Below are 25,690 nucleotides of genomic sequence, written 5' to 3' on the forward strand. Positions count from 1 at the left end.
CATCATCATCATGACCATCATCATCACCATCACCATCATAATCATCATCATGACCATCATCACCATCATAATCATCACCATCATCATCATCGTGACCATCATCACCATCATCACCGTCATAATCATCATCATGACCATCATCACCATCATAATCATCACCATCATCACCGTCATAATCATCATCATGACCATCATCACCGTCATAATCATCATCATGACCATCATCACTGTCATAATCATCATCATGACCATCATCACCATCATCACTGTCATAATCATCATCATGACCATCATCACCATCATTACTGTCATAATCATCATCATCAGCATCACAATTATCAACATCATCATCACCATCATCACTGTGCCCATCATCACTGTGACATCATACTACCCACAATGCCCCCAACCACACTGGAGTCCTTAAACATTTCTAGGATTTTGGGTCATTTCAATGATTTTAGGACATTTCCAGGACAGTGACATTAGTGTCTTATCTAGGACCTCTGTGGGGGTGTGGGGGATCCTCCTCTGGTTCTATACTGATGCTGTTTTATGTCTCTGACACCTTATGGAGACTAAAAGGACAAAAACTATTCATAGAGTCAATCGCTATTTTTCTGTGAGTTAGAAAATGGTTGGGGGCCAGATTTGGCCTGTCTGTCTGACATAAAAGAAACCTTATTCATTACATTTTTAATCACTTTTTAGTGACTTTATGAAATTTTAGGTTTATGAATTTATAACTAAGAAATATACAAACACATCGATGAAACTGTGTCTGAAAACAGTTACAAACATCATCACCGTCACTTTATCTGCTTTCTTCTGTTTTTCCTCTGAATCATCGTTACGTAACGACACAATCTGCCCAACATTTAAAAAATCTCCAAAAAGTCTCTGTCCAACCATCCATCCATCTCTTCCTCTCCTTCTCGAGGATCTCTGCGAGCGTCCTGTCCTCTCTGCAGTACTTCATGTAAATCTCATGTAAAAACTCTGCTACAGTGAACAAATTATTTCCACTACAGCAACAGGACGTTCATCCAAGAGTTTGACTGGTTCTGTAAATCTGAATGTGACCGTCCACCATCAAACTGTTTCAACATTTCTTTTAAAAACAAAACATTTATCTACAAAGCACCAAACAGCAGAGACACTTCAAAAGGCTTTTAGATGAACAACATTTAAAACTCAGAAAAGAGGAGAGTCTCATTATTCAAAGAAGTGAAAACAAATAATTTACATGAGGGAGGAAATGTGTGTCATAACAATAAACCCGGGCTGAAATGAACTGAAACTAATGATTTGGGGAATGTTCAGCAGGAATTTAAAGGGTTAAATAATAAAATGACAGACAGTGCTCTCTCAGAGCTGCCTCTTCCTCCTCTTCGTCCTCGTCCATCCATCAGTGGAGAAACTCCCACCAGCTGTACGAGCGGCTGCTGCTCGCCGCCATAACTCATCTCCAGCCGGAGCGGAGGAGGACGAAGTGCACCCGAGAGAAAATCTGACCAAATATTTCAGAGCTCTCTCACAGCTTCTGCACGCTGAAGCTGAAACAGACTCAATGTTGGTGTTCAAGTAATTTAATATGTATGAAAAACACCAGCAGAGGTGGAACTCTGCCCCCTGAAAAACACCAATCTCCTAATTTGGGAGTTTTTCAGAAAAATGTGAAGCGTTCCTCGACCGTTGGGGGAAAAGTCCAACGTCTCAAGTTAAATAAACAATTTAAAAATGAAACAAATTAAATGAAAAAAAAAAAAATCAAAAATAGCACAAAAATTGTGACAGCAACACTTTTGTCTTTTCTCCTAATTTTCTTTACAGGATTAAATTAAAAATCTAAGACTTTTTTTTTTAATGCACACTGAGTTAGTGAGCACTTCTCCTTTTTTACTGACAGGTGTGACAAATCAAGACGCTGATTAAACATCATGGTCACTGCGCAGGTGTGCCTCAGGATGGTCAAATAAAATGTGATGATTAATTACACAACACTGTGTTTACATGCACAAAATATTCAGTTTTTTGTCCTTATTAAAAAACATCCTGCAAATCTTTTTACATGTCTAATGAAAATTAATATTCCACTAATACACCGATTAATCAGCAGCCATGCAGACTCTTATTAATGTGGCCTAATATGACATTTATCACGTCTAAATGTGGAAAACTGGAGCACCTACAGCTGCTTGTCATTTTGCTTCTTTCTTTTTAGTGTTGAAATAGGAATTTTTCTAAAATTTCCAACCGGTGGCAGACTTGTGTGACTGTGCAACACGAGGGTTCGTGCACATTTTTACCAAGAAATTTCCAGGACTTTTCAATGACTTAAGGTAAATTTTATAGATTGTACATTCTCTGAAACAACCATTGTTACTCCTGATCGGTTCTCGCAATAAAACTGCTTTCTAAAATATGTATAGTACTTAAAAAAGTAATGAAATGCAAACACGGTTAGAACTGAATATTTACATATAATTTAGGGACTGTTTGTTATTTGTGAGAGGGGAGGGGGTGGTGCAAAAAGGGGGAGGCATGTCAAATAAGTTTTTAAGCCCTGGGGAGGAAGTGATGCTTTTTATTTTGGCTTTAGGGGAGGGACAGACAACTTTTTTGAGGTTACTTATCAGATTAATCCTGAGGTTGCATATTCTTGCACAAAGGTTAAGACTAGGTTTTGTAAACACTGTAATGGGTCCTTTGGAGGGAACCTTTTTTTTAAATTTTTTTCTTTATTTTTTTGGCAATTTGGATAGAAAATATGACTTTAAAATGTTTTATTTTTTTGGCCTTTGCCTTCCAAAGGAATGTTTTCTTTTTTTTAAAAAATGGTGCCAATTTTTTTCTATAAATATTTTTGCAAGTTTAAAAAAGATTTAAAAAGATTCATTCATTTTTTTTCTTTATTAGCTGATCTTTTAAGACAGCATGCCTTTCATAGCTTCCAAAAATGACACCATTTACCACAACCAGAAACTGTAATAAACAGAAATTACCGTCGGATTTACATAACATGTTATTATACAGGTTTGTCAAACCAAATTCTATGACTTTTTCAAAACTTTCTGGCTGTAATTATATTTCCAAAACTCCAGGCAGTAAAAGTGCAAATTCCATGACATTTCCAGGTTTTTCATGACCGCACAAACCCTGAAATGAACCTCAAGATCTTTAATTTGTGAATATGTGAAAAAACTGAGTGCAAAAAACAAAAGTGTTGCCTGAATATCGTACAGATTTTTTTCATAATCCTCCCAAACTCCTGATAACCCAACCTGCTGCATTTGAGAGTAAAGTTGATGTGTTTTTAGCGTGCAGATCTGACAGACGGGGACTGAAAACTTCCTTCATGAAACGCATAAATAACTGAAATATTTCAGGAATCCTTCAGATACATTAAAGTAACAGCAAAGACAGTTTGTTCGTTCACGTCAGAAAATGCAGAATCACTGAAAGTCTCAGGAATGCATAAAGGGCCGTGCTGCCATTTTTAGCCTGGCAGTTAATAACTCAGGGTCGCGGCGTTGAGGAGAAGAAGTCCGCTGACATTTTAATGTTCGTTCCACGACTTCTCACTCGGCTGTTTTTAGAGCAGCTCAACAACAAACTCAATAACGCGAGTTTCCTCAGACGTGGAGATAAATCATTCTGTCTCCGTTAAAACCAAACTGATCCTTAGCGGGGCCGATCTCCGCCCGCTGCTCCTTCTATGGAAACTGAGCCGCAGCTCCGTGCAGGAGGTCAAAGGTCACAGCAGGAAATCACAACATCCACCTCTGCTCCTGCACACACACCTGGAGGATTTACACACAATGAAAAACAAGATAAAATAACAAGGTAGAAGAAAAGGTCCTCATTTAGGTTAATCTTCAGAGCGTCAGATGTTCAGATTGATACAGCTCTCATGTACGGTGGCCTTGAGGGTCAAAACACTACAACATTTTAGAAAACAAAATAGCATTTCCCAAAATATTATATTTCATAAAACCACTAAAACATTTCCAAAAATACAAAAACATTCCTGTACGTTAGTAACATTAGCTAACAGAACTACTGATCTACCGTTTGCAGGTAGAAGTTAAAGTTAGCTAAAGTTAACTAGTAATAACAACTAGTACTTTGTCGGTAAAAAATAAGTAATGTTAGCTAATGATATAGTAGGTAGAAAACACGTTAGCTAGATATTTAAGCTCACGAAACAATACACTTTATGTTAGCAGGTAGAAAATAAAGATAGGTAACATCAGCTAGCATCAGTTGACCTAATGTTAAAGCGTGAAAGATACAGTTAGGTAAAGTTAGCTAGTACCATAAGCTGACAGAATGATAGACATAATGTTAGCAGGTAGAAAATGCTAGTGATGTTAGCTGATAAAATTAGCAAGACAATGGTTAACCTAGCAATAGCCGGCAGGAAATGAAGGTGGCTAACATTTTCTGCGCACAATGATCTGCCATCTTTGACAGCCAGCTACGGCTACACCACTTGGACAAACTACATAGTACCGACGCTGTGCACAAGCATTATAATCAATGTAAACAAACTACATGGTACACACAAAATACAAGGTGTGTTCGCTTGAAAACGTCTGCCATCTGTCACAATTCGACTTTCAACCGTGGACGTGGTAAATAAAAATGAGTCAGTTTCATTTTTACCGACTGAAAGCTTACTCAGAAAAAAGACCATCTTGATTCAGTATAACTGGCTCATGAGGACTTATGTAACTCCAGTCATACTGAACAAAATGAATCCTAATATTCCTGATCTCTGTGTCAAATGTAGTGCTGAAACAGGCACTTTATTGCATTGTTTATGGAAATGTCCCAAGATTCAAAGGTTCAAGAATGACGTTTTAGATTGTATATCCCAAATTACCTTTAGTCCAGTTCCCCACTGCCCTGAACTTTGTATCCTTAATTTGTACCCAAAGGACTGTGCTTCGAGGAGCAAAGAGAGGAAAATAACTGATTTATGTCTATTGCAAGCAAGACGTCTTATCTCTCTTTGCTGGAAGGACGTGAAAGCCCCATCATTCAATCGCTGGCTGAAGGAACTCTCTGGAGCTCTTGTCCTTGAAAAACTGACCTATTCGGTGAAGAAAAAACAGACTAAATTTCAGGACATTTGGAGCCCCTTTCTCTCGTTTTTGGAAAATTGTGAGCTCTGGGAAGTTAATGAAAGTGACGGACGCAATGTCCATTTATGTAAACCAAGTAAATCACAAATTGCCTGGTGTCCATATATATACATCGATGTCATCTTTTTTTTTTTTTTTCCCTTAGGGTGGGTGGGTGAGTTTTTTCGTTCATTTACTGTTCTTGTTGTATGATCCATTTCAGTGTCTTGTAAATTGTCAACAAAAAATTTCCAAAACTCAATAAATACATGTTTATAAAAAAAAAAAAAAAGACCATCTGACTCCAGCTGGGGAAAGGCAGAGAGACGGAGGACTACCCTGAGGCATGCACTGTCATTTGAAAGGTAATTAGCATAGCTAATTAGCTATCCGCATGTAATTTACATTGATTATCATGCTTGTGCACAGCAGCGGTACTATGTAGTTTGTCCAAGTGGTGCAGCTGTAGCTGTCTGTCAAAGATGGCAGACCGTTGTGTGCATGCGCGCCTCACATTGCGTGGGGACTCAAATCATGTATTGACATGTACTGAAGTAGCTAATGATAGCTCGTAAATTAAGCTAATGGAGCAATTAGGCTAACGTTACTAGGTAAAAAAAAGTTAGCTAACAGTAGCTAGCAGCCTGGCAGCAGTACATCTATATACAAAGTTATAATGTAAAAGACAGTTTTTGTTCACTCGAAAACAAATACTCACCCAGCCAAAAACAAGACAGCAGTTGTTTCAGTCATCGACGCAACCGCACACAGAATAGTTGCAGTCCACCGGACACTTGTACGCTTTCATTGGCTTGCTGTATAACGTAAGTTATAACAGGAGGTCTGGAGGATGACGTCACAGTAACGACGATCGTGTCCACAGCGGGAAATCGATCAATCAAACCCCACACTTTTCTTTGTTTTTTTTTAAGGATCACTCATAATACGAGTTTGATTGATGATTCATTGATGGTTCATTCAACCCTGATGTGTCATCACAATTCTCTATTACCAAATCACACAGCGTAAAGATTTATCACGTCTTGTCCTCCATATCAACTTCATAATAGTGAATCTTATTATGCAACAGCTACAAAAAATAAACAAAATATAATGTACGTATGTAGCCCAATCAGCAGAATAAATGCTGCCATTTCTACGAACCTCGGATACATTTATACTCACAGTTAGTTAGTTAGTAAGCAGGTCAAAAATAAAGTAAGCTAATGTTAGTTAGTTACGTTAGCCAATGAAACAATTGACCTAACAATAGAAACTAGAAAATAAAGTTAGCTAATGTTAGGTTACTGAACAGTTGACATTAACATTAAAAGGTGGAAATTAAAATTAACTAACCTTATTTACCATTTATTAACATCATCCGTTTAGTAAGTTAGTTATTTATATTGAGACACCAAAAACAGATAGCAGCTGTCTCATTGGACTGCACAGACACTAGTTTGTCCTCTGGACTCTGACGCGTCACTGTCTCCGCGTGACGCGTTAGTTAGCTTCGTTAGCTTAATGTTAGCCTAAAGATAGCTAACGTTAATGTTAGCTAACGTGTTAGGGGACAGTAATGCTCTGCTAACATCGGGCTGTAACATGCTACATGCTAAACCTCTGTCCAGACAGGCAGAATGACAATAAAAACAACAACGGGACAACAGAGCTAATAATAATTAAATGCCATAATTAAGAAAATAAAAAGAGCCTGCAATCAAGCGTTTTACTCACCTGTCCAACAGCAACAAACCGGCTCGGCGTCGGACTCGCAGCCTTTTGTTTCCCGTAAAACTGTCTGATATTCACTGTCCTCCTGCTTCTGTCTCCGTCGGTCCGTCTTTTTCTCCTCTCCTCTGTCTCCGTCCTCTTCTGTCTCTTCGCCGCAGCCGTTTTTATCAAACAGTACCGATACAAACACGAGCTAACTAGCTTCTTTCAGCCGCAGACAGGTGTGCGCCGTTTTACCGTAAAACACGCTTTTTTCTCCGGTTACATTCATGAGCAGGTGACCATCTGTGGAAAAGACGACGTTTTCTGCTGAGTGAGTATACTTTCAACTTCTGCTGTTTTAAGGCGGAAAAGATACAAAATGCTGCTTTAAGAAAATAAGTTTCCTCTGGCTCTGAGACCGACATCCATATCTGTGAGACAGCTGTGATAAGGCCTCACATCATTTTCAGATTACGTTTTTGCGGTGATAAATGGTGTCATTTTCACGATTTTCATGATCTTTTAAATCACCATTTAAAAAAAAAGATTTAAAAAAAATTCTATAATAAATCATCAAAAGTTAAAAAATAAAAATCGACAATTTTATAAATAAAAAAAATCACCAAAACTTTCTAAAGAAAAAGGCCATTTAAAAAAAAGAAATAATAATAATAATAATAATACTAAACTTTATTTGTAAAGCACCTTTCATTTAAAAAATGCAGCCCAACATGCTTTACAACAAAGAAATTATGTGCAGGAGTGCGTAAGTGACATTTTTTATCCACCAAAAATTTTGTATGAAAAAATGTCTTGAAAAATTCACCAAAAGTTTTAAACTATAACAAAATTGCCAAATAAAAAAAAAGGGAGAAAAAAACAATCACCAAAAAGTTTTTTAAAAAAAGAATCATCAGAAGTTAAAGGAAGAAAACTTATATAAATATATAAATAATAATAAATATATTTTGTCCATGAAAATGTCTGTTCAAATGATAAATTAATTAAATTAATGTCAAATTACTTTATTATTTTGTTCACAGTCTCTTAGATTTTTTGTGTATAAACTATACATCTTTTTTGTATATTTTCTCATATTTCAGTAACACTTTATAGTGACAACAGGTCATAATGATCCTTCAATAACATGTATAACAATATTTATTTTAGTACACGTTAAAGAAAAAAGCCACTAAACAAACCAAACTTCTGCTAAATTATCAACAGTTTAATCAGAGTAAGTGTGAGTCTGACTTCTTTTTCTGCTTCCAAATTTCTTACATTTCTTTCTGACACAGACATAAACTCTCAGATGGGAATCGTGGGAGGAAAACTGTCCTAAAACGGGTCCAATATTTGAAACTCAACTTTCTGATTTCACCGAGCTGCTGCTGCTGAGTATCTGGTGAGTTTTGTTGCGTGTTTTATTGTGTTTATTTCTGTGTTTCTTTGTGTGTTTCTTTGTGTGTTGAGGCTCTGATCTGTGGAGTTGAAGTATTTATTGAGAGTTAACGTCGTGCAGGGACCGTCTGTCAGCACACATTATTCCTGCAGCTCAGCAACAAAGAGGAAACTTATTTTAGCCTCTGACTCAAACTGCGAACAAACATCACAATCACAGCTCCCTGCCTCGGTGCATTGTGGGAGGCTGCCAGCGTTTTATTATTGTCCACTGTGGCACAATAAACACACGGCGGTCTGATGTTTTTTTTTTTGATACGCGATCAGCAAAACAATTAAAAAAAACTCTGAAGAAATGAGAGGAGATGTGATGTTTAATTTGTATTTTTGAAAATAACAACAGTTTAAGAAAAGCAATTAAATGGAGGTTAATTAAAAAAAAAGTTTCCTGGATGTTTGTAGTCACAAGTACGGGAGCTAATTTCTGCCAGGAACATTAAAATATAATAACAGTAATAATAAACTTTATTGTTTTATAACTAGAATCTTTCACAACATTTTTACAAAGTGCTTTACAATATAAAAAGACACATCTAAAAATATATGACAGATATAACATATGAATACATTTTCATTTTAGTGATTTAAAAAAAGTAATAATAATACTAATAATAAGTAAAAGAATAGATATATAAAGGTTGTAAAAGAAAAAAATGAAAAATAAATATAAAAGAAATGGTACATACTTATGGACATATGGATGCAAAAAAATAAACAAAAACAAAACAAACCAAAGAAATGCAGGTAAAATACTCACTGTGAATTGCTTTAAGTGTTTATTGGATGTTTGTAGTCACAAGTATGGAAGCTCATTTCTGCCAAAAAAAACTAAAATATAATAATGATAATAACAAGAATACACTTTATTTATGATGCACTTTTCAAAAAAAAAAAAAAACAACACTACAAAGTGCTTAACATTGAAAACAGAACACTTTTAAAATGCAGGAAAAAAATCATATTTTTAATTGTATTGCTCCACAGATGGGAAATTTGGTTTTGTCAACAGCACGTAGACGAAAAAAAAAGTACAAGAAGTAAAAGAAAAAAAAAAGAGGTATGAAAAATAAAACAAGAAAAATGAAAATAGAAAAACTATATTAGTATATATAGAGGCAAAAAAATACAAATAAAGTAATTAAATTAATACTAATGATTTCAATTTAATTTTTTTGCTCAAAATTATAAAAGCAATTATACTGAGTAAATACTGTTTATTTTTTAATTCTATATTTCATAATTCTGATATATTGTCACATATTTTTAAATTTTTCTTCCGTGTTCTTCCTTTGCCTGGCAGAAACAAACTTCCATATAACACTTTATCATTCTGAGAAAGAATTTAAGCCAAATTTAAATTAGTAAAAGTTAAATTTAGACAAAAAAAACTAAACTAAACAAAAAGACAACACAACAAACACTTGTGAAGGCTAACAACATTAAATAATACAAATTAAATAATAAAAAACATGTTGGCCAGCAGAGGAAGTACAAATCATGTGCTCCACATTTTGATTTATTATAAAATCAGAATAGGACGGAGGAAAATAAAGTCTTAATCTAAAATTCTTATTTTAATTTATTGTTTATCATTTAGACAAAAAATCAGAGTCTAAAGAAACTCATTTAAATATTTATTTAATTTATTCATCTACAAAATTGCTTCATTATCTTTTTTCTCTACAGTCGAAGAATTTTGAGTCTTTCATGCAGAAAAAAACAACACGATTTTGTCTTGTGGATTAAAACCAGCTAAAGTTACCATACATAAGCCCCGCCCCCTAGAAGCGACTGTCCAATCACAGCTCGACAACCATAACCGGCGCCTCGGTTTGTTTATTTTTCCATGAAAACAAAGTGTGATAATTCAGTTAAACTGTCTGCAGAGACGCATCATACAGTAGCTTCACAATGTTGAAAAAATGCATTAAATAAAATCATTATTTTGTTTTTGTTAAAAGTTCACAGCAGTTTTTCAGGAACGCCGACAACCTAAAGATGTAACGATATAATGTGATTACAGCAGAGGTTATACAACACACACACACACACACACACACACACACACACACACACACACACACACATTCCTGCTTTACGAGCTGCTGACAGCGTCCATATTTCACTCTGTGAGAGAACAACATCAGTTCTCAGACTGAACAGGATCCTGGACACGTTAACCCTTTAAAACCTGAGCAAAATAGGGTTGATTTCTTTCAACAACCTTGGAGGGAAGCAATGAGCCAAAATGACCCACAAATGTGCAAAAGTACAACAAAATTACGTGAACGTTAGCACAAAAACACATAGAAAGTTTAAAAAAAGAAAAAGGAAATTACCTGACAATGGACTTAAATAATCACACAAATTATGTAAAATAATTTCAATGATAAATCTAATAATTATAATTAGAGTTTTTTGTTTTTTTTCTGTTAGTTTAAAAATTAAATCAAAATCGACTTAATAATAATTAGAAAACATTTTAAATTAAAGTGTCAATCAAGTAAAAATGTTCCTCTGGACGCCCTTAGTGCTTTAACTTCACACACACTTGAATTTAAAAAATACTGTACATTAATATAATTTTCTACTTTCATTGAGTGGAGCATTTTTTGACCTGAACAGTCTGAATGTAACTATTTAGTTTCCACAGTGTATTTAAGACTTATTGCAGCAGCTGAGCTGCAAATTCACTGATTTACAGACACAATTATCAAAACATGAAGAGTGAAAAGAGACTAAAATGAGACAAACAGGGTTAAACTGTTTGGACTTTTAAACGTAGTCTAATCAGATTCGGGGGCTCAACGTAAACATGAAGAAATGTGGTTAACATTTGTATTAGGGGCAGTAAAAGGAGGAGGAACATGACGCGTCTGATTTAATTCTGTGTGGACGACAGTTTGAAAGCTCAGCAGCTTTAATTGAAAACACCTGTTAGGAGGCCTCACTGATTGGACAGAAATGAGCCGCAGCTCGTTAAGAGATGAGAGCTGCTCCTCTGACAGCCTCTGTGTCAGTTTTCTTCGGACATTTTTCTCTAACTTCTTTAAAAATAGTTTTTTAATTTACTTATTTTGTGCGATTTGCAGAACAGTTCTTGTCGAGCTGAGAATCGAGGAAATAACACTTTCAGTCACTGTGACTGCTGCTGTAATTCACAGTGAAATCCAAAATTGCACACAATGTTTTTGTTTTTGCATTTTTTTCTGCGAGTGTGATCGCTCTTTGTGACGTGTTGACGTGTGTGTTCAGTGTGTGTCAGTGTGTTTGTTCAGTGTGTGTTTTTATGAAGCTTCACAGAGCAAATCAACCTGCAGCGTCCAAACCTTTATTAATCCTCTGTTTGCTGACAAAGCTCATTTTCAGACGAGGCCTGCAGCTGAAACTGAGCACGCACGCACGCACGCACGCACGCACGCACGCACGCACGCACGCACGCACGCACGCACGCACGCACGCACACAGACTGAGGGTTTTTATCAGAGCGAGCAGCTCGTCTGAACTCCTGCAGCTCACGGATGACGGGCCTGAAAAATGAAACTCTCTGAGGGATAAACAAACCGACAGCATGTCAGGACGCTCCATCGACCAATCACAGCAACACAAACACACATCTGATACTCAGATACTGTCTGCGTACGGCTCTGCATCGCCCCAACGTTACTCTGCAGGAGGGTCCTTTCTTAACGAGAAATCTCCAGGATTTTTCCAGGACTTAGAGGCAAAGTTTAAAGGCTTCTGAACTGGGTATTTAAATATAATTTAGGGACTGTTTGTTATTTATGAAATGGGAGGGGTGGTGAAAAAAGAGGGAGGCATGTCAAGTCATTTTTAAGCGCTGGGAGGAACTTAGGTTTTTATTTATGCTTGGGGGGTACAACTTTAAAGGGCTGTATTTTGTGTGTTATTTTACTGATGATTTTAAAAAGAAAATGTGCTTTACACATGTGCAAAGGCATGTTTTCTTTTTTTTTTAATTATTCACTAAAATTTGTGGTGATTTTTAAAGAAAAAAATAATTAGGCCCATTTTTAGTTTTCTTTTTTATAAAAACTTCTTTTTCTTCATATTTTTGTCGATTTTTAAAGAAAAGTGATTTTTTTTCTGTAATTGTTTTAGCTTGTTTTTTTTTTTACAGAAAAAATATTTTTTTTTTAAATTTGAAAAACTTTAAAGATATTTTGTAAATTTGAAAAAGTAAACATTTTGATGATTCCTTTTTTTTAAAATAAATTTAAAGAAAAAATTACAGCAATTTTTTTTAAAGATTTGTTGTGATTTTTAATTTTCTTTAGGGATTTAAATAGTATTAGTGATTTTGTTTTTGGCATATTTTTTCTTTAATATATTTTGTTGATTTTTATCTCTAACATTTTTGGCAATATATAATGAAAAAAAAGAATTGGCTCCTTCCTTGTGATTTTTAAAGACAGCATGCTTTCCAAGCCCGTGGGTCTGCGTGTTCTTCAGTGTCAGTACCGCGACTGGCTGTCCGACACGTCTTTAGAGCAGCAGGAAGACAAGTGACCTGCAGTTTTATTTATTTTTAATCTTTAAATCTAAACTCAGAAAGTCTGCGATGAAGCAATGACAGAAATCACAGGAACTCTCTCCGCCCACCTCAGGATCTGCGCTCTGATTGGACGCCGCTCTGCCCACACAGCGGCACATCGACAGGAGGTTATTGTTGCTCCGCTGCCGACGGCGTGATGCACATTTCTGACTGAAAATAGATCCAACACACACACACACACAGACACACACTTTTCTCCTGCAGCCAGCAGCAGAAGGATGCTTTTTAATTTAACAGAAATCAACATTAACACAAAACTTTAGGTGGAAATCATTATAGTAAGAGAAAAAAGGAATGCAAAAAAAGAAAATATTAACAATTAAGATGAACAATAATGTGCAAAAAGCACAGTATCCTCTGATGGGCGGTAACGCATGAATATTTTGGTTTATTTTTATTATATGTAAACACACAAATCTATAGTTTCATCAGTCATTTCCTCAGACAGCTGCTTATAGTTTTTACCAAACAAACAGGAGCAAATAGTGACATTTTGTGGGACTATTTTCAGCGGCGGATTAATCCATGTTTGCTGCTGTGGTGAGCATTTGTGTCAGCAGGACAGTGTGTGTGTGTGTGTTTGTGTGTGTGTGTGTTGACCCTCATGAATGGGTAAAGATAAATTAAATTGCTTCAGCGAATGATCGCTGTTCTGTAAAGTGAATTAAAGTGACTCGATTATTCACTTAAAGGTCGCAGCCACGTGTCTGAACTTAAACAGAAAGGCCCTAAATAAACCAGTTTATTCTGGCCGTTCACTGGAAGATTAACATTTGGTATGGTTTTACAGGACTGGACTTTGTGTTATGTTTCTACATAATTAAAAAAATATATATTCATATTACAATGACATATTTTTTTTATATAAAAAAAACATATAAAATCAATATAAAAAAAGAAAATAAAATCTACTTAGCATGTAACATATTGAAAATAATTATTTTTTGTTATTTTTTTGCACCACTGGGCCACTGTATGAACAATTTCAGAATTTAATAATATTAATTTTAAGTAGAAAAAATCTCTTGTTTATGAAGAAAATTGTCTGTGGAAAATTATTAATTTTCTATTTTGTTGTATTTTTTGCACCACTGTACCACTATACAAACAATTTCAGATTTTAATAATGTCAATTTTTAACTAGTAAAAATCTCTCATTGTTGAAGAAAATCTAGGCTACTGCGGAAAATTATTAGTTTTCTATTTTGTCGTAATTTCTGCACCTCTAGGCCACCGCACTAACAATTTCAGAATTTAACTAGAAAAAAATCTCTGGTTGTTCAGGAAAATCTAGGGTACTGTGGAAAATTAGCACTGTTTTCTTTTTGTTGCTGTATATTTTTAACCTGTGGGCCACCGAAAAAGCAATTTCAGAATTTAATATTATTAATTTTTAACAAGACAAAAATCCCTTGTTTATGAAGAAAATTGACTGCGGAAAATGTCTATTTTGTTGTATTTTTTGCACTCTGAGCCACTGTACAAACAATTTCAGAATTTAATATTATTATTTTTTACTCACAATAAAAATCTGGTCTTTGAAGAAAATGCACAACTGAAAAATATCAGTTTTCTAGTTTGTTGTATTTTTAGCACTTCAGGGCCTCCGTACAGTTCAACCTGCTGTAGAAACACTGCATTAAACTCCAGAGAGAGAGAGAGAGAGAGAGACAGGCTGTCAGTGTGTCTCTGTCCCCCTGAGAGACAGACAGATGGACTCGCTGTCTCTTTTCTTTTTTCTCTCCTTCAGCTGAAACTTTCCCACATTAAACACTTGGACCATAAAAGGACACAGAGATCCGCGACACGCCGCCGCAGCCGCAGTTTTTACGCCGAGCAGGAGCTCCTCCGGCCGGCAGCAGGCGGTCAGAGTGACCGCCGGCAGACCTCCACCTGCTGCTGCTGCCGCGCGCCTCCCGCGCAAACTGAGCCCCGGGGGGCACGAGCGCTCCTCTCTCAGCCATGGGGTTTAAGCACGAGCGCTCTCACTTCGGCTTTTTACGGATTTTTGCCAAAAAACACTCGGGTTTTTTAAACATTAAGGACCGTTAAACGGCAGTGAGGAGATACGCTGCTGTTTCTTGTGTTAAAATTTGTCAAATTAAGTGTTTTTAATTATCTTTAAAAGTAAAAAGAAAACTGTTGTTTTTTTCGCAATGAGTCTGTGGACTAACGGCTCCTCCGCGGATCTTTACCCCGGGACCGAGCCGCTGCTGCCGGGCTCCAACTCCTCCTCCAACCGCTCCGACGGCCCGCAGCCCCCGCTGGACCTGAGCCGGGCGGTGCCGGTGGGCATGGTGCTGGCCTTCTTCATCATGTTCGCCATCGTGGGGAACATCCTGGTGATCCTGTCGGTGGTCTGTAACCGACACCTGCGGATCCCCACCAACTACTTCATCATCAACCTGGCCATCGCCGACCTGCTGCTGGGGACCACCGTGCTGCCCGTGTCCGCCACCCTGGAGGTCAGACTATTATCGATTATTGATCAGTTAGTTTACCCTTTGAAACACGAGGAAACTGACTGGATTTCTGTAAAAAAAAATCAATTCAAGAAATGTCCCAAAAATTAGCAAGAAAAAAAAGCAAAATGTACAAAAGAAAAAAACGAAAAAGAAAAAAGTTAATTTCATATGTAAATGTAAATATATATGGATATATTTTACTTTACTTTTCCCATATCATGATTTAAAAAAATAATAATAATAGTAATTTATTAATTAAATAGTTGATCTTTTCTGGATATTTCCCCCCATTTTTGGATAATATCTAATCTAATATCTCATGGCTGAATTTCACATCATTTTCTAACCCTAACCCAAAAATTAGCAAGAAAAAAGTAAAATGTAAACAAACAAACAAAAAAACTAAACATTGAATAAAAGAAAGAAAAAATAAGTCAATAATAATCTAGAATGATAATGTCTTTATGTAAATGTAAATATATATTTGAATTTTCTTTTTTCCACAACATAATTTTAAAATATTATGGTTTTCTCCACATTTTCCCCATTTTTGGATAATATCTCATGGCTGAATTTCACATCATTTTCTTTTCCTCTTTTAACTGAGTACACTACAAAACCAGGATGGATATTTTACAATTCTCTGATACTTACTTAAAGACTAAATATAAACTTTGAAACTGGAGTAAATTGGCTGGATTTCTTTAAAATAAAAAAAAAACCATGCTTAAAGATAATAATAATAGTTCTTTAAAATAATTTTAAATACATAATTATGATATTTAAAATACCCTTTTTAAGGATATTTTTCCCCTAGCTTTTTGAAAAAAAAATTCCCCAAATCTAAAAATTTGCAAGAAAATTGCAAAAATAAAAAACAAGACAATGACCTCAAGAAAAAATGCAGATACTTATGGATATATTTTTGCTTATAAACATAATTTGAAATGTATTATTTTGGTTTCTGGACTTTTCCCCCGTTGGATAATACTAAATGTTTACGCTTCTGTCCAGAACCTCTGACCTGAAGAGGAAGTGTTGTCCGTCACTTCCTGTCTCTGCAGGTTCTGGATTACTGGGTGTTTGGTCGGATCTTCTGTGACATCTGGGCGGCGGTGGACGTCCTGTGCTGCACGGCGTCCATCATGTCTCTGTGCGTCATCTCCATCGACCGCTACATCGGCGTCCGCTACCCGCTGCAGTACCCGATGATCGTGACCGAGAAGCGGGCGCTGCTCGCCATGCTGGGCGTCTGGATCCTCTCCATCGTCATCTCCATCGGCCCGCTGCTGGGCTGGAAGCAGCCGCCCTCACAGGTACGGAAACCTCCCATCATGCACTGCTGAGACGCATCAGGTCGTCCCTGACAGGCACAGAGGTGTTTTTAGGGTTCACAAGGTCATGAAAAACCTGGAAAAGTCCTGGAATTTTGTTCCACAAACCTGTATAATAACACATGATGTCTGACAAAGATTAGTTATGTTTTCACAGATTCTGGCTGTGATTTTTAATGAAAATAAGAAAATCGCAGTATCGATGGTCGTTTCAGAGAAGTTTTCGTCTTTAAAATTTGCCTCAACGTTCTGGAAAAAGTCCTGGAAAAAGTCCTGGAGATGTGCGGGTAGAAATGTGTTTGAACCTTGTATTTTAAGGAATTAAGTTTCTGACCAAAGCGTTTCTCTGTGCGCCTCCTGCAGGACGACACGGTCTGTCTCATCACCGAGGAACCGTTCTACGCCCTGTTCTCGTCGCTCGGTTCCTTCTACATCCCGCTGGCCGTCATCCTCGCCATGTACTTCCGCGTCTACATCGTGGCCAAACGCACCACCAAGAACCTGGAGGCCGGCGTGATGAAGGAGCGCCAGCAGGACTCCGAGCTCACCCTGAGGATCCACTGCAGGAACCAGCACGAACTGTGCCCCGCCCCCAAGGCCGGAGGGGGCGGTGCCTCGGCTGCACGCAGCACTCTCACCGTGAAGCTGCTCAAGTTCTCCAGAGAGAAGAAGGCGGCCAAGACGCTGGGCGTGGTCGTCGGCATGTTCATCCTGTGCTGGCTGCCGTTCTTCCTGGCTCTGCCCATCGGTACGTTCACTGTCCAATCCGCTACGGCGGCCCTGAATACTCAACGCGCTGCAGGTTTAAAAACCACCATCATGAGTTTGACCACACACAACTTCAAAAAACACAAAAAACTCACCGCAGGAGGCTCCAAACATAAACTACTGCAACACTGAAAACCTCCTGTCAGCTTTTCTCTCGTTTAACGAATTCAGTTAAAAGTGCGTTCGAGAAACTTACTGGCGGTTTGAGCACGTTTGGCGCCCGCGAGCCGTAGAAAACCGGTCGACATCACTTTACTCGCTGCGTTCAGACGCCTTTCACGAGATATTTGAGCGTGTGAAACTACAGCAAAATGGTTTGATTTCTTTCAATAATATAAAAACGAGGAAGGAAATGCTCCTCAAAAGCAGAGGATTATTAGAAAATTATCCAAAAATAGGGGAAAATGTCCCGAAAACTAAGTGACTTTGTAATTAAAATTATGTTCCAGAAAAAATAAAACAAAATATGTAAAATAAATATTTTGTAGCATTTTCTAAGGTATTTATCTTTTTTTGTGACTTTTTTGTATATATAAATATTTCTTTAAACTTCTTTTTTTTAAACTTCTTTAAACTTATTTTATTTCCTAATTTCAGGTAAATTTCTTCTTTTAAAAAACAAAAAAAAACTTTTTGCATGTTTTCAGGTAATTTTCTTGTCATTTTTTTCTTGTATTTTTTTTTTTTTTTTTACAAATTCTGTGCTCATTTTCTTGTTAAGTTGCTCCTTGCCTTCTCTCCACGTATTTGAAAGAAATCAAACCAATTTGCTCTGGTGTCAGAGGGTTAACAGACCTGCGCTGAGTTTTATTTATTCATTAATTTTTACATTTTTAAAGTAGTGTTAATTTTGGCAGCTATTTCACATTTAGTCTTAGTCTTGAGACAAAAATGCTGTTTAGTTCAGGTCACATTTTTGCCTTTTTGTCCTTCATAGTTTTCCTGATCATCAGTTGAAAAGCTCCAAATCTGAAACTCTGACTCTTAATAACAAGACGGACGAGTATTTGAGTCCGGATTGACTGTAAACTCGGACCTTTTGATCTCACTACCAAGAAGCAGAAACATAATTCGATTTGAAGCTGAATTCTTCGTAAATGTGCATCGTGTCTGTGTGGAGGTTGAAACTCGTGTCCTCTGACAGCCGCTGATTAAATCAGCTCTCACAAAACAAAGAAATGTGGAGCGAACTTTCATCTTTGAATCTCTTTCAAACGCAGCCTCTGCTGTCTGCTGAGAAGAAAGACGACAGTTTTATGTTTAAACGTTTCTGTGATGAATCAAAGCGTCAAAAAGAGTCCGTTCCTTTTCGCTAACTCCTCCTGATGCTGAGAAACTCGACGTCATTTCGGTGTCCTTCATATCTGAAGTATTTGACCCCGCGGCGGCGACCAATCAGCAGCCAGCAGCAGTTTTCTCACAGTGACGGAGACGCCATCAGCACAGGAAGTGACACACTCGTTATTTCCCACCACACGGACGCTGGCGCGACGCCAGACGTTCCCTGCGGCTGTTGACACGGATTACAGCTGAGCCTCGGATCAGGCGGCTGGACGGGAACTTGTTTATGTTAGTAAAGATGGAGTGGGCCGAATCAGGGCCGAGTCTGGACCGAGTCAGGGTCGAGTCAGGGCAGAGTCCGGGTTGAATCAGGGCCGAATCAGGGTTGAGTCTGGGCAGAGTCAGGGTCGAGTCTGGGCCGAGTCATGGCTTAGTCAGGGTTGACTCAGGGTCTAGTGAGGGTCGAGTAAGGGCCGAGTCAGGGTTGAGTCATGGCTTAGTCAGGGTTGAATCAGGACCAAGTCAAGATCGAGTCAAGATCGAGTCAGGGTCGAGTCAGGGCCGAGTCAGGATCGAGTCAGGGCAGAGTCAGGGTTGAATCAGGGCCAAGTCAAGATCGGGTCAAGATCGAGTCAGGGTCGAGTAAGGGCAGAGTCAGGGTTGACTCAGGGTTGACTCAGGGTCGAGTGAGGGTTGAGTCAGGGTCGAGTCAGGGTCGAGTAAGGGTTGAGTTGGGGTCGATTCTGGGCCGAGTTAGGGTCGAGTGTGGGTCAAGTCAGGGTCGAGTAAGGGCCGAGTCAGGGTCGAGTCATGCTTAGTCAGGGTTGAATCAGGGCCGAGTCAAGATCGAGTCAAGGTCGAGTCAGGGTCGAGTAAGGGCAGAGTCAGGGTTGACTCAGGGTCGAGTGAGGGTCGAGTCAGGGTCGAGTAAGGGTTGAGTTGGGGTCGAGTCTGGGCCGAGTTAGGGTCGAGTATGGGTCAAGTCAGGATCAAGTAAGGGCCGAGTCAGGGTCGAGTCATGGCTTAGTCAGGGTTGACTCAGGGTCGAGTGAGGGTCGAGTCAGGGTCGAGTCTGGGCTGAGTTAGGGTCGAGGTCGAGTCATGGCTTAGTCAGGGTTGACTCAGGGAAGAGTAAGGGCCTAGTCAGGGTCGAGTTGAGGTTGAGTCTGGGCCAAGTTAGGGTCGAATCTGGGTCAAGTAAGGGGCAAGTCATGGTCGAGTAAGGGCCAAGACAAGATAAGATAAATTAATTAAATTGTGGAAAAAATTTAAAGAAAAAAATGATTGCTAAAAATCCCCCCTCATAAAAACCAAGAATTATTTTTCTTAAAAAACGTAGTTAGTCTCTCTGCATTTTCATTCAGACTCCGTCCGGATATTTTCTGCTTATCAGAAAATCCAAACTGGATTCAGGACTTGAGGACGGAGTCAGAGTCCCTGATTTCCTAAAAAGGCTCCTGTTAAATTCGGTAAGCGTTGAACACGATAACACGGTGTCGGGCTCAGCCGCGGCGCTCAGCAGGTGACCTCTGGAGCGCCGCCGCTTTCATAAAGAGGTTTAATATTCTGCGGCTGATCCTCTGATGCTCAGACAAACACAGCTGTGATCCGACATGTTGACTCTGACCACAAACACGCTCGCCGCGTCCACGCCGCAGCAGCACACGGAAATCAAAAATGTTCAGTGACGCATTCGTTTTAGGACAAAAAGTAAAAACGTGTCCCATCTGAGCTGCACCAGACTCAGATATTTATGATCATTCTTTATTTTAGGGATGGTTATTCTTGGCTGATTTGATGTTTCTTTAGTTTCTGTTGTTATTTATTCCCCATTTATGGAAACAAACACATCAACACTCGTCTTTTAAAATGTAGTTTTTGGTGAGAAAGTTGAATAAATTCAGCTGTTTGGAGGAGAAATGTGTTGATGAGCAATAAAAAGAAATATTAGAGAGGAAAGTTTGAAATATTATATATAGTAAAAAAGGCTTTCAAAGCAGCTAATTAAATGGGTTTTTCTTGTTAAAAAAAATCTTAAAGTTGTATTATTAGGTTTTGAACAAAGTCAATTTAATGAAGGATTGAATGACTTTTAAAAACTCTGTTATTCAACAGTGAATAGTTGTGTTCCTAGAAAAAAGGGGAAATAAATAACAACAAAAAAATCAGCAATAATTTTCAAAGAAAAAAAATGCCCAAAAAATTAAAGAAATATTTTTTTTTACCAAGATTATAAAAATGGTAAAACATTTTGATTGAAAATAAATATCAAAGAACAAAAATTGCCAACAATTTAAAAAAGAAAATTTAAAATCTCCAAGAATTAAAAAAAAAAAAAAAAATGTTTCAAAGACAAAAAAATTGCCAAAAAATTATAAAGAAAAAAAATCAGCAAATATTCTTTAAAAATCACCAAAAATGTTTTTTTTTTCTTTGAAAACTGTCAAAACATTTTAAAGAAAAAAAAAAGAAATCACCAAACACTTCAGGAAAAAAAAATGCTAAAATTTAGCGGAGAAAAAACATTCTTAAAAATTTGTCAGTAAAAATAAAAACAATTTTAAACAAAATGCAAATAGAAAAGCCCAAATAGAAACATCAGTCCCTCCCCAGTGCTTAAAAAATATTTAATATGCCTCTTGCTCTTTGCACCCCCCCCCCCCATAAATAACTAACAGTCCCTAATATTAATAAAATTCCTGGATCTAATAATCTGTCCGTACTTATACTTGACAGTTTGATTCCTGCACTTTTAACTAAAATACAGACTTTTTTTATTTCTTTAGTCAAAAAGTAAATGTTTCCTGATAGCAGTTTTCTTTTTCTACAACCAGTAATATTTGTTATCATCAATATTCAGAATTAAAGTTATAAATAGTTTTGGGGGTAAATAAGGAGCCAGACTGCATAAAGGCGTCAGAATAGAGCTCCTGCATGAACACGGAGGTCCGGGCCCCCAGACTCCTCTGACGGTACAGCGGCCCCTGTGTGACGGTGCGTGGCGAGGTGCCGAGTTTGACGCTGACGCAGCGTCGCCATCCTGCTGAGTCATGATCTGCAGTGCGTCCTCGGTAAATCAGCAGCGGGTGACTCTGCGCCTCCTGCGGCCTTTAAAGACCGGGTTTAATGCAGCGGGACGCCTTTTTATTAAAGACGAGGAGCAGCAGGAGTGGAGTCCGGCGCCGCTCCTGGATCACTCCCCCGCTCTCTCCAAACTTGGAGACAGCGGGGTGTTTTTTCAGCCGACAGTGATGCAGCGCGTGCAGGTGTCACATGTTCTTCACATGATGGAGGTCAGGTTCTTCATATATAGTCAGAGCCCGCAGCCTCAGGCGCAGGATGGCCTTACAAGTCCATGTTCAGGGAGAAATAATCCACCTGATCACGAGTCCGTTATCTGAGGAGAAACCTGATCCTCAGAAATCCTCAGAAATCCCCCAGAATCCTCCTGAAACCTCCGACACGCCGCACATCACCCGAGGACACAGGAGACAAGGAGACGAGGAGACTGCTCACGTCTCCTCACATCAAAGCTCCTCCCAGCGCGTGGCGAGCTCTTTTAACCCTTTTCTTTTAAAGTGAAAAAAACTGAAAAGAAACAAAAGCTACAAATTTAAATAAAAAGAAAAATCAGCAAAAAAAATCTATAATGGAAACATGCAAAAGGCATGGCATCATCAAAGCACACTTTTTTAAATTCACCAACATTTTGGAAAAAAATGTATTTAATGTTTGTTTTTTTAAGCATGCAAATCAAAAATAAGAAAAAAAGCCCCCCGACGTCCGTGTACATCAGAGGTGATGGTCACCTGCTGCTCCCTGCTGGTTTCATGTCTCAACTGCAGCCGCTTCATTAAATCTTCACCTCCAGAGTCATCAGAGCTTAACTCTGCATCTGTGTGTGTGTGTGTGTGTGTGTGTGTGTGCGTGTGTGTGTGTGTGTGTGTGTGCGTGTGCGTGTGTGTGTGTGTGTGTGTGTGTGTTCAGGTTCCTTTAACAGCAGTCTTCGTCCTCCTGAGACGTTCTTTAAAGTGATTTTCTGGTTGGGATACTTCAACAGCTGCCTGAACCCCATAATCTACCCCTGCTACAGCCGCGAGTTCAAACAGGTACTACTGCTCATACTACTACTAATACTACTGATAATACTCATACTACTACTGATAATACTACTGATACTACCAGTACTTTAGTCAGTCAGTCATCTACCCCTGCTACAGCCGCAAGTTCAACCAGGTACTACTACTACTACTGATAATACTCATACTACTACTGATAATACTACTGATACTAACAGAACTTCAGTCAGTCAATCATCTACCCCTGCTACAGCCGTGAGTTTGAACAGGTACTACTACTGATACTACTGATAATATTACTGATAATACTCATAGTACTACTGATAGAGACTTTCATGCGTTTCACGTGTTTCACGTGTTTCACGTGTTCCATGTATTCCGTGTGCTCTGTATGTCCCTGTGATCACGGACGTAATTTTAGGGGGGGACGCAGGGGACATGTCCCCTACACTTTTTCAACAGAAACAGTGTTACACTATATTAACCTGAGACGCGTCAGGCACTAGGACCAAGCGGAAAACGGCCGCTAAAGCTGAAGCCTGTTTAGACCGCCCACACACTCCTCGATTGGCTCTGCCGTTTCTGTGTGATTGGCCGTCCCCCCCTGTCACTCAATCAGGTCGTAAACCGCCAGGATTTGAACGCTGGTTTGTTAGTTGCCCGAGACAGGAGCTCCCGACTCGAGCTTCCCGGTGATCTGCTGCTGCCTGTCGGCTAGGTTTTTGAACATCATGTTGGACGTTTGTTCTGCCTGAATCACGTCAGCAAGACGGATTGTAATATTAGAGATTTCATTTACACTAATGTTTAATTTATGTCCACGTGCTATCTATGTTGTGAATCGCGTGTGTGCGTGCGGCGTGCCTCTGTGTGGTGTGTGTGTGTGCGTGTTTTATGAAAAACACTTGTGTCCCCCCCACCTCTAAAATCAAAATTTCGTCCATGCCTGTGATGATGTCACTGACCCTGTGGTGGTGTTCCGTGTTCTCAGGCGTTTATCCGGATCCTGCGTTGTCGGTGGAAGAGGAAGCGTCAGGGCTGGCAGGCGTACTATAACTACCGCAGCCATCAGGGCTCCAACACCTCGTCCTTCCTCAACGGCAGCCAGCAGACGCTGTCCTCCATCAGCCCCAGCCCGCGCTGCGTCGCCTCCAGGCTCCGCCCCCCGCCGTGGCCCTCCTCCTCCGACAGAGAACGCCTCCCGGGGCCGACCGGCGGGGTCCAGCCGAGCCCCGTGTCCCCACTCGCTAAGGGCCCGAGGGCGGGGATGGCGGTTAACGGTCGGAACGTGAACAAACACTGACCGACACGCCCCCAACCTGCAGCGGACAGGAAGTTGTTTTTGAATCCACACGCAGGCGTCACTGCTGACGTCACCAGACGCTCAGGTGTGATGATGAAACTCAAACACCTGAAGACTTTTTCTTTTTTTTTTTTTTTACCAGCTGACGTCTCCGAGCAGAACCTCGACTGCAACAGAGCAACTCCCGAAAACTTCAACCCAAATATGGAAATAACCATCAAAACAACTAAATTCAGTTTACATCAGTGATTAAAACTCAACACCGGCTTTCTCTCTGTAAATGAAAAAAATAACATTTTATTTACTGTCATGCTTTTAATATTTTTTATTCTGAAATTGTCCTGAAAAAAGCTCCCAACTTTGAAACTGACTTAAATAAGTCGGAAAAACAAAGTTTTGTGAAACTAAACAAAGAAATGTTGACATTATTTATTTTGATTTGGTGCTAAAATTAATATTGAAGTCCTCAAGCTGTCATTGCTGGTTGGTGAGTCTGTCGGGAGTAAAATGTACACGCAGTGAATTATTTGAGCTACAATTTATTTAAATTTGTCAAAAAACAAAGTCAATCCAAGGATAACATTAGTTTTTACAGTTTCTGGCTGATAAATAGTGTAATTTTGAGGGATTTTCTTTGAAAATTGTACAGAAAAATGCCAAAAAATTATCGAACAGTTTTTAAAAAAATATTTTTTATTGATAAAAAGGTTTAAAGAAGAAAACATTGTCAATATTTCATCTTTAACATTTTTTAAAAATGCCAACACTATTTCTTTAAAAATTGCCAAAAGTTTAAATAAAGGCCAAAATTTAATCTTTAAAAGTTTTCAAAAATTCTTTAAGAAAAAATAATTGCCAAAATTATTCTTTATAGAGTGCCAACAATGTTAATGAAAAAACAGTAAATGACAAACAGTCCCCAAGTTATATCTAAATATTCAGCTCTAATCCTGTTCTGAAATCATTATTTTTTAGATAATATATAAAAAAACCTGTTAAATAGTGATGAGAAAGCATGAAGGAGTATCAGTGGTCAGTACCGAAAATGTATGACCTTTAAAATTGGCCTCAAAGTCACAGAAAAGTCCTGGAAAAGTCTATAAAAATGTGTCTGAACCCTGTAAATAAATATGTATTAGGTCAACAGGAAATCAAACAGAAAAAACATATATATATATATAACCTAAAAACTAAATAAATAATGTAAATTTGTGATTTTCTTACACAGCAAATTCTTCTTTATTTCAACTGAGCTTCAGAAAACTGAGCTTAATTTCTAATTTAATTAAAAAATAAAGTAAAAACCAAAACAAATCACCCCCCCTCCACCCCCACCAAAAAAAAAAACGAGTCAAAGTTCTGCTGAAATTAGTTTTTGAGAAGGAACCAGGAACTTAAATTATTCTCAACTTAATTTTATGTTAACTGATGCTAACTACAAACATTTTTTTATTTGTTGTCATGTAAAAACAGTATTTGATGATTTAAAACACTTTTAAAGTTAAGCTCGAGAGCTGAGCAGCTGCGATCGTAGGAATTAACATGATGAGCGAATTCGCTAGTTAGCTCGCTGTTAAT

At 38.3% G+C, this 25,690-nt stretch overlaps 2 protein-coding genes across 6 annotated transcripts in view; one reads left to right on the top strand and one right to left on the bottom strand.

The window, feature by feature from the left end:
• The window catches only part of LOC121940697 (hepatitis A virus cellular receptor 1-like), a 21,459-nt gene extending 14,133 nt beyond the window's left edge, over window positions 1–7,326 (bottom strand). For 2 of the 4 annotated variants that reach the window (XM_088088999.1, XM_088088996.1), the window contains exon 1: window positions 6,867–7,325. The gene's annotated coding sequence lies outside the window, so the exon portion shown is untranslated. Of the gene's footprint in view, window positions 1–6,866 lie in introns of all 4 variants that reach the window. The other 2 variants (XM_088089001.1, XM_088088997.1) reach the window with 2 other exon arrangements.
• On the top strand, window positions 7,039–25,287 carry LOC121963605 (alpha-1A adrenergic receptor-like). Of its 2 annotated transcripts, none has more exons than XM_088088993.1 (7): window positions 7,039–7,176; window positions 8,144–8,250; window positions 14,633–15,347; window positions 16,412–16,663; window positions 17,045–17,429; window positions 22,718–22,839; window positions 23,801–25,287. In XM_088088993.1, exons 3-7 carry the CDS (start codon window positions 15,039–15,041, stop codon window positions 24,110–24,112), a joined length of 1,380 nt encoding a protein of 459 aa, XP_087945119.1. In that variant the 5' UTR covers window positions 7,039–7,176; window positions 8,144–8,250; window positions 14,633–15,038; the 3' UTR covers window positions 24,113–25,287. The 2 variants fall into 2 exon arrangements, with proteins under 2 accessions (XP_087945119.1, XP_087945120.1); XM_088088994.1 differs by having other exon boundaries at window positions 15,044–15,347.
• The last annotated feature ends 403 nt before the right edge of the window (window positions 25,288–25,690 follow it).

This window comes from Plectropomus leopardus, chromosome 15, assembly GCF_026936395.1.
Source record: "Plectropomus leopardus strain MGB_pleo_1.0 chromosome 15, ASM2693639v1, whole genome shotgun sequence".
Lineage (NCBI taxonomy): Eukaryota > Metazoa > Chordata > Actinopteri > Perciformes > Serranidae > Plectropomus > Plectropomus leopardus.